The following is an 8,993-nucleotide window of genomic DNA, read 5'->3' as shown; positions in this document are numbered from 1 at the left end:
GAAGGCCGTTGTGCCCCGCGCGGCCGCCTCCTGCGGTGGCGGCAGGGCCCGCCGCCTCATGGCGTGGCGGCAGGTGACACGTGTCGCCTGCCGCGCATGCCGCCACTAATGAGGGGGTCTCTTTTGTTAATTTCGTCCGCAGGGGGTCTCTTTTGGCAATTCCAATGGGCATAGGGTCTCTTTCGACAAAAAATCGAAGCGCAGCGGGAGGAAAACAACAGGAAGGCATCAAACCCTTTCTCTCAGCACCAATGGCACGGTATCTTCTCCCTTCCTCCTCCACCACCGCCGCCTCCTCGCTCCCGAGGAATGCCAGGGCCTCGCCGGCGCCGATCCTCGCCCTCCGCGCGCTCGCCTCCAGGTCCAAGCACGCGCGATCTCTCATGGCGGTGGCGTCGGACCAGCCCGCCGCACCCAGCAAGTACCCGAAGATGGCCGCTCCCACCACCGGCCCGGTTCCCGCCGACGAGCTGCTCGGCGTCATCAAGGCCGCCGCCAAGGCAGGCGCCGAGGTGCGTTTGCGATTTCCCCTTTTCTCGTCGGCGCCCCCTTGGTGTGGTGGGGTTGACTCCGCTAGACGATTGCAGGTTCTGCGGCTTCTGCCCGTGGTACGATCCGTAGATTGAATTGCTTGCTCCCATTATAGCGACGATTGCGCTGCCACTTAGTTTCAAAGAAAGAAATGCTAGTCGTGTAGTTGAATTGGCAGGTGCTGCCGTGCTGGTTAATGTGCTGCCAACTACTGGTTTAATTTGTTTCCGGGGATAAATTTGACAAATAGTTCTGCTAACCAGGAGAGGATAAACATATGGGGTATAGCACGACGCTTTATGGGTTGCATAACTCATCACATTTGAAGTGCCCAGTTCCTCATTTTCGTAAGAGGGGCTGTGGTACTTGAGTACTTCCATTCCATGCCCTTGTGCAAGTTCCTCGCATCCTCCTCGTTCCAGTTTTGATGAATAAATTCTCAGCCAGTTTTCCTTGTCTTCCATCCGTTTTAGGTTGTGATGGAAGCTGTTAATAAGCCGCGTAATATCCAATACAAAGGGGTTGCAGACTTGGTGACAGAGTAAGAATGCTTCTCATGTATACTCTTATTTTTGCATATGCTGTTGATTTCACCGGTGTATGAACGCGGACCTTAAATTTATGCATGTGTTCTCACTTGGTGAATTTATTGTTCCATCCTTCTGTTCAGCACAGATAAGCTGAGTGAATCAGTCATTCTTGAAGTCGTCACCAAGAATTTCAAAGACCACCTCATACTTGGGGAGGAAGGTGGCCTTATTGGAGATTCTTTGTCAGAGTATCTCTGGTGCATTGATCCTTTAGGTTTGGCTCCTTTATTAATACTTACCATACAATCATTCCTGTAGTGGGCTTAACTGGGATTTTTCTATCATGAACAACCATCGTTTATAGAATTGGATGAATAAATTCCTGTAGTGTTTCCTTGATTCTGAGGATTGCTTTATTTTTCGGACATAAGCTGTGCACTCACTATGGGTTAGTCTGTTTCACTGATTTGGAAGGTGACAATTCTACGTAGATTGCTAAGCAATAGAATGATTTATGACTGGCACCTAATTTCACTGAGGCATTCTTTGAGCCATTTTGACTAGAGAATATGTAATACAATCTTTATGTTTCAATTTAATTCATTTTCATGATCTTCTTCATAAACGATCCAATATAATGAGTTCCTCTTGTTTAGATGGAACAACAAACTTTGCACATGGTTACCCCAGCTTTTCTGTATCCATTGGCGTTCTATTCCGAGGCAAGCCTGCTGCTGCCACTGTGGTATGTGTATGCATGTATCATTCTTGAACCGTATGATTATGGAATATTGGAGACACAAATTATAGGTCTTAGAAATAGTTTCTCTCTGTACTCACATATTATTGCCATCTCATTTAGGTGGAATTTTGTGGTGGGCCTATGTGCTGGAACACTCGTACAATTTCTGCATCTTCTGGTAGGATCTTTGATCAATAATTGGCATGCTTCTTATTCTGGTTCTGGAATATACCATGACATTAGTTTTTAAGGCTCTGTTTGCTCCTTGAACAGGAAAAGGTGCTTATTGTAATGGGCAAAAGATTCATGTCAGTCCAACAGAAAAGGTAACCTATTTCTCTTATTCAACTGTACAAGTAAGGATACGTGCACACCTGTGTGTACCTGCCATGAAAACCTTCCAGTGATCATACTCAATGTATCTGTTCATTAAAGTATTTCAGGATGCAATTATAATTCATGTAATATAAATAGTTCGTGCAGCAGATACGGATTTATAATATATTATCTTTAATTGATTCTCTAGGTGGAACAATCTCTTCTGGTTACTGGGTTTGGATATGAACATGATGATGCATGGCTGACCAATATAAATTTGTTCAAGGAATTTACTGATGTTAGCAGGGTAAGTGAATCCTCCCCTGATTAAAATGGTATTACCATGGGTTCAGTAACAAGGAAACCAAACACCGCCCACTTTTCTTCTTTATGATGTTTCTTTAATCCTTCTTTTTTAAAACGTACTTGCTTTCAGGGAGTACGAAGGCTAGGCTCTGCTGCTGCTGATATGTCCCATGTTGGTCTAGGCATTACCGAAGCCTACTGGGAATATCGGCTTAAGCCGTGGGACATGGCTGCTGGTGTTCTGGTAATCCTTTTTACCCCATGGAATCAGAGTTGCTAAATAATCATCAGTCTGGTAGAAAGTGGGACTGGCTTATTTGCTTATTTTCAAACCTTACCATCTTTTCATTCAGATAATCTTTTCTCATGTTTACGTCTGTATTCTCATTATTTGGGTTGAAATTTTAATAGAGTTAATCTTATCTTAAGGGTATCATTGAGCAGTTCTGAACTAATCTTTGGAAGCAAATTTTATGTAATCAAATCTTGAATTCTCATAGTAAAAGGTATCAGAGTGATGTGTATATTCTGAAATGTATTTATCTAGCAGTCTTAATTTCAGTTAGATAAATTTCTACTCATTGATCCTGGATGGCTTCTTTTTCCTTCTCTATGCAACTCTTTAATCTTTACTCTGTGGAGTTTGCCAGTATAATTATTTGATGAATTTAGTCATTTTTCAACAGATAGTTGAAGAAGCTGGCGGGGTAGTGACACGCATGGATGGTGGAGAGTTTACAGTCTTTGATCGTTCTGTTCTTGTTTCCAATGGCACTGTTCATGATCAGGTCAGTTTTTAAAAAATAGCTTCTTCTCTTATTTGCTGAAAATCACCTCCTCTAATGGTATTACAATACCAATATACCATACTAATAATATTTCAAGCATTGATGGTTATATCCCCAAAGGCAAAGGGTCAATCTGAAAAACTTAAAAGAGTCCACATTAGACGATGCATCATACTAGGGGATCTCCAAGCTTAGGGTGTTTGTGTTGTTGGCGTATGCTGTATGGATTACCTAGAGCAATGATAATTCCGCTGTGTTGTTTCTTGGAGAAATTGTATTGGGGGGATGATGAATCATATTACTCAATTGCAGCTTTTGGAGCGGATCCGGCCTGCTACTGAAGACCTTAAGAAGAAAGGAATTGATTTCTCCAGGTGGTTCAAGCCTGACAATTACCCTACTGACTTTTGAATCACGCAGCCCTTCAGCTACTTGGTTCTCTGTCAAGCGACCATGCACTTACACTGACAATACATTTCAAGGCCCTCCGACCAAACGGATCGAAAATTAAAGCCAAACTTTACTGAAGGGGTAGAGCTCGAATGAGATCCTCACTGGATTCCTTTTTGCTTTGATGATAGAATGTATCAGAAAGAAAAGAGTGTTGTATCGTATGCATGGTCTCTGCCGGTTGTACTTGGGAAAGATATAACTTCCAATTTTGTTAATCATGGATAATAGCAAGGCTTCCAACAAGACATACAATGGTGTGTCGTGGAACTTGGTGCTTTTGCCGTTTCTCCATGTAAGCCCAATCCTGGGGGAGAAATGTGATGTCATCGTCCTTTCTTTTTTTATTTCAGCACGACTGGTTTCTTCCTCCTATCCTATAGTTGTATGAAACTAAGCTGGTGGGTACACATGAGCTGCAAATGCGCGAGATAACCGTGGATTTACCTCCAATAAACCTCTTAGTTTTGCATTGGGCATATTGACATGTGTATCAGAATTCAGAAACGCAGCAGAAAAGTTTCTACAGATATTTGGTTAGCCCAGCAACAGAGCACTGCCGCTGCCCGGTGCATCCCAGCGCAACAGCCGGGTTTTATTTGCCTTCTGGATAAGACAGCACGGATGGATGATAGATCATGTGAGGCTCAAATGGCACACTAGAACTAGATAGAACAACCCAAAGGGAAATATCTTGTGTTCCAGCATTTTTCCTCTTGCGAGTGCAGCCCATGCTCCTCGTTCCTCCACAACTATCAGAAACAGAAGCGACCACAAGCTCGACGATATCTGTCCCTTGGGAGAACTGCAAGTTTGCCTCTGAAGACCTTCACCCTGTGCTCATCATGTAAGTCACACTTTCTACCTTCCTAAATTCTTCTGACCTTTTTATTCCCATGCTCACCCAGTTTTGCCCGATTCAGGCAATTGCAGTTGCATTTGGCCTGTGTTCTGCATGACAATTCAGTGGCAATTCTTTAACTGTTTCTTCTCTGAATGTTTTGACTGCAAAACTTCTCAAACAACACACTAGTTCACTCTGCTTTTCGCATGTGAACTTGGTTTGCAGTTGGAACTGACATCTCTTCCCTTCCTCCACCGTATGAATTTCAGGTTAAGGATACAGGCTCCGTTGCATTATCATCCGATGACCGCCGGACCAAGATGGCGCATCTGCGCCTGCGGGAACATTCAGCAAGGAACTTCTTCCCTGCACGACGCCGAGGTGAATTCCTCTAGATACGGCGAAAGGAAGGGGAACCGGAAACACCCGGGCGCCTACATTGACAAAGATGGTGAAGCGCGGACCTTCGACCGGAAGAAAATATCGCGGAAAAGAGGTAAAAATCCTACCTTCACCGGTTCCCCTCGTTTTGCTTGGTTTACACCTGCACTAAAGTTCAGCAAAGGAGGGGCATCTGCTTGGCGAGTGCCATCGTTTCCTGCCGTTGAAATGGTTTTACAGCTTCAAGTCTCATGCATGCAGGGGGCGCAATGAGAGGCCGCGGCTGGAAGTACGGCTCCGGGTTCGTGGACGGCGTCTTCCCGGTGCTCAGCCCCATGGCGCAGGACATCCTGGAGCTCGTGCAGAAGGGTACAGACGCCGCCAAGGTCTGGGAGGCGCTGGACAGCGTCCCTCCCACGCACGCCCTGTGGGACGACGTCCTCAACGTCGCCGTCCAGCTCCGCCTGAGCCGGCAGTGGGATCCCGTCATCTCAGTAGGTTCCCCCAAAACCCCGCACGCCGCGCTCGGTTTCTTCAGTTGAAGCTCTGATGGACGACATTTCGACGGTGTGATTCCTCAGAGAGTGTCTCATTAGGTCTGCGAGTGGATCGTGCACCGGAGCTCCTTCCGCCCGGACGTGGTCTGCTACAACCTGCTCATCGACGCGTACGGCCGGCGGCGGCGGCTGGGCAAGGCGGAGGCCATGTACGCGGCGCTGCTGGAGGCCCGGTGCGTGCCGACGGAGGACACCTACGCCCTCCTCCTGCGCGCCTACTGCAACGCCGGGTCGCTGCACCGGGCCGAGGGCGTCATCTCCGAGATGCGGGAGCACGGCATCCCTCCGAGTAAGAAAGTCTCATTCAGGTCAGGACAATGCAGGCACTCACACCGACAGACAGATTCATGGTGGTGTTCTCTCCAGGCGCGACCGTGTACAACGCGTACCTCGATGGGCTGCTCAAGGCGAGGTGCTCCGAGAAGGCGGTGGAGGTGTACGAGAGGATGAAGCGGGAGCGGTGCCGGACCAACACGGAGACGTACACCCTCATGATCAATGTCTACGGGAAGGCACGTCAGGCAACTTTTTCGCTATGGAAATGTCTTCATCACCTGACTGAAAAAAGTGTGTTGTTTTCGATGATCACCATTCTTGAGAACTTGTTCTTGTGTCAATTGCAGTCGAAGCAGCCGATGTCGGCGATGAAGGTGTTCAAGGAGATGCAGTCGCTGGGGTGCAAGGCCAACATCTGCACCTACACGGCGCTGGTGAACGCGTTCGCCAGGGAAGGGCTGTGCGAGAAGGCCGAGGAGGTGTTCGAGGAGATGCAGCAGGCCGGGCACGAGCCCGACGTCTACGCCTACAACGCCCTCATGGAGGCCTACAGCCGCGCAGGGTTCCCGCAGGCCGCCTCGGAGATCTTCTCCCTGATGCAGCACATGGGGTGCGAGCCCGACAGAGCTTCCTACAACATCCTGGTGGACGCCTACGGGAGAGCCGGCCTCCACCGAGGTACGTACGTCAATCATCAACTCCTCGAACGCCGGCTGCTCCGACGAGGTGCCGAGCCTGACCGCCATGGGGTTTTTGATGGACGCAGAGGCGGAGGCGGTGTTCGAGTCGCTGAAGCGGCAGGGGATGGCGCCGACGATGAAGTCGCACATGCTGCTGCTGGCGGCGCACGCCCGGTCCGGCAACGTGGCGCGGTGCGAGGAGGTGATGGCGCAGCTGCACAAGTCGGGGCTCGCCCCGGACACCTTCGCGCTCAACGCCATGCTCAACGCCTACGGCCGCGCCGGCCGCCTCGGCGACATGGAGCGGCTGCTCGCCGCCATGGAACGCCGGGGGACGAGCGACGTGGGCACGTACAACGTGGCGGTGAACGCCTACGGCCGCGCCGGGTACCTGGAGCGGATGGAGGCGGCGTTCGCGTCGCTGGAGCGGCGGGGCCTCGCCGCCGACGTGGTGACCTGGACGTCCCGCATGGGCGCCTACGCCAGGAAGAAGGAGTACCGGCGGTGCCTCGAGATCTTCGAGGAGATGGTGGACGCCGGGTGCTACCCGGACGCCGGGACCGCCAAGGTGCTCGTCGCGGCCTGCTCTGACGAGCGGCAGGTGGAGCAGGTCACCGCCATCGTCAGGTCCATGCACAAGGAGGCCAAGACCTTGTTCACCATATGACAAAGTGTGAAGAAAAACTTGTGTTAATTAGTTAATGTAGACTTAGATAAAGATTAATCATTCATGGATTGTTTATCTTACGAAATTTTGTTCTTTTACGAATCTAAAATGAATTGATATGAAAAGTATTTACAAGTTTGATTCAGCAAATCGTCTGTACAACAAATGTGCTGATCCCTGTGAGATTTGGGGCGTGTTCGGTTCAAGTTGTGAACAGTTTCTGCATTGCATACACTTCTCAACCTAGTATGGTTGAGCAAAAATAAGACCTAATGCGCCATCTACAAGTTGTTTGGTTGCCTGCATCTAGGCTCACTGCATTAGGTAATACGCAAGTGCACTTTGTTTGGTTGTCTGTATTGGCCCAAGCAACACATGAACAAGATGTTTGAATGCATACGGCGTACTTGGTATGCTACATTGTATTCTAGTTGATGAGCTTACCCACAATAATCACACCTGGCACACCAACGCCACAACACAGTAATGTCGATGAACTGGGCAAAGGTGATGAAATTCTTCAGCTTCAGCCCAAACTGGCGATCCACCTTAGCACCTTCCACTTTGACATCTCCAACTTTACCACTGTCAACACTGCTGCCTCCGTGCTTTCACATCCAGTCGGAGTAAGCTTGTTCTGCTGCCTGCCTAGTCTTGAACCCTCTATGGCTGCTGTTGCTATATAATGCACTTGTGCACTGGCTTCTTCCCATGAACTGTAAACCCTTGAAGCCTTACCGATGAACACGGCACACCACTTGCCCTAGCAATGCACAAGAGCAAGAGTTGAAGTAGCAAATCAATGGAGCACACACGTAGCAAGCAAAGTAGCACACAAACAACAATGGAGCACAAGAGAAGAAGTAAAGCATGCATGATCATACGACATAGTAAGTTCTACCTAGCACTACCATGGTGTTATCCTACCACCACATCCAAAAGAGGGTGTCGTCCTACCACCGCAAGTTCATCATCATCGTGAGGGGTTAGTATGCACCACCTCACCAAAATATACATATCATCAAATAGTTTTTCAGCCCTACCTACACAAAATGTATGTCGTCGTCATCATCGTCGTTGTCGTCGCCACCGCCATCGCTGTCGGGGATCATGCACGCTCACAGGCAGCACTACTCTAGTAGTAGTGCTTGACCAGCCAGCTCCTCAGCCACAACACCCTGTGAGCGTCTGCCATGGCAACAAACCCAACACCCTGGGCCTTATTGTCAAGCAGGTGGTTGAGAGCTGCCATGTGATGACCCACAAGTATAGGGGATCTATCGTAGTCCTTTTGATAAGTAAGAGTGTCGAACCCAACGAGGAGTAGAAGGAAATGATAAGCGGTTTTCAGTAAGGTATTCTCTGCAAGTACTGAAATAAGTGGTAACAGATAGTTTTGTGATAAGATAGATTGTAACTAGCAACAAGTAACAAAAGTAAATAAAGTGCAGCAAGGTGGCCCAATCCTTTTCTAGCAAAGGACAAGCCGGAACAAACTCTTATAATAGGAAAAGCGCTCCCGAGGACACACGGGAATATCGTCAAGCTAGTTTTCATCACGTTCATATGATTCGTGTTCGATACTTTGATATGTGGGTGGACCGGTGCTTGGGTGTTGTTCTTACTTGAACAATCATCCCACTTATGATTAACCTCTATTGCAAGCATCCGCAACTACAACAAAAGTATTAAGGTAAACCTAACCATAGCATGAAACATGTGGATCCAAATCAGCCCCTTACGAAGCAACGCATAAACTATGGTTTAAGCTTCTGTCACTCTAGCAACCCATCATCTACTTATTACTTCCCAATGCCTTCCTCTAGGCCCAAATAATGGTGAAGTGTTATGTAGTCGACGTTCACATAACACCACTAGAGGCTAGACAACATACATCTTATCAAAATATCAAACGAATACCAA

At 48.2% G+C, this 8,993-nt stretch overlaps 1 protein-coding gene across 2 annotated transcripts; it reads left to right on the top strand.

Moving 5' to 3' along the window:
• The first annotated feature begins 208 nt into the window (after positions 1–208).
• Positions 209–7,215, top strand: LOC123132624 (phosphatase IMPL1, chloroplastic). Of its 2 annotated transcripts, XM_044552465.1 has the most exons (16): positions 209–512; positions 1,005–1,072; positions 1,202–1,335; positions 1,718–1,806; positions 1,924–1,981; positions 2,077–2,129; positions 2,330–2,428; positions 2,558–2,671; positions 3,114–3,219; positions 4,389–4,512; positions 4,779–5,005; positions 5,152–5,384; positions 5,487–5,736; positions 5,814–5,959; positions 6,071–6,401; positions 6,490–7,215. In XM_044552465.1, exons 1-16 carry the CDS (start codon positions 252–254, stop codon positions 7,068–7,070), a joined length of 2,874 nt encoding a protein of 957 aa, XP_044408400.1. In that variant the 5' UTR covers positions 209–251; the 3' UTR covers positions 7,071–7,215. The 2 variants fall into 2 exon arrangements, with proteins under 2 accessions (XP_044408400.1, XP_044408399.1); XM_044552464.1 differs by lacking the exons at positions 4,389–4,512; positions 4,779–5,005; positions 5,152–5,384; ... (2 more) ...; positions 6,071–6,401; positions 6,490–7,215 and adding an exon at positions 3,528–3,915 and having other exon boundaries at positions 211–512; positions 3,114–3,215.
• The last annotated feature ends 1,778 nt before the right edge of the window (positions 7,216–8,993 follow it).

Source organism: Triticum aestivum, chromosome 6A (assembly GCF_018294505.1).
Source record: "Triticum aestivum cultivar Chinese Spring chromosome 6A, IWGSC CS RefSeq v2.1, whole genome shotgun sequence".
Taxonomy (NCBI): Eukaryota; Viridiplantae; Streptophyta; class Magnoliopsida; order Poales; family Poaceae; genus Triticum; species Triticum aestivum.
The sequence above is the reverse complement of the archived record's forward strand: the minus strand, read 5'-3'. Positions and strand labels throughout refer to the sequence as shown.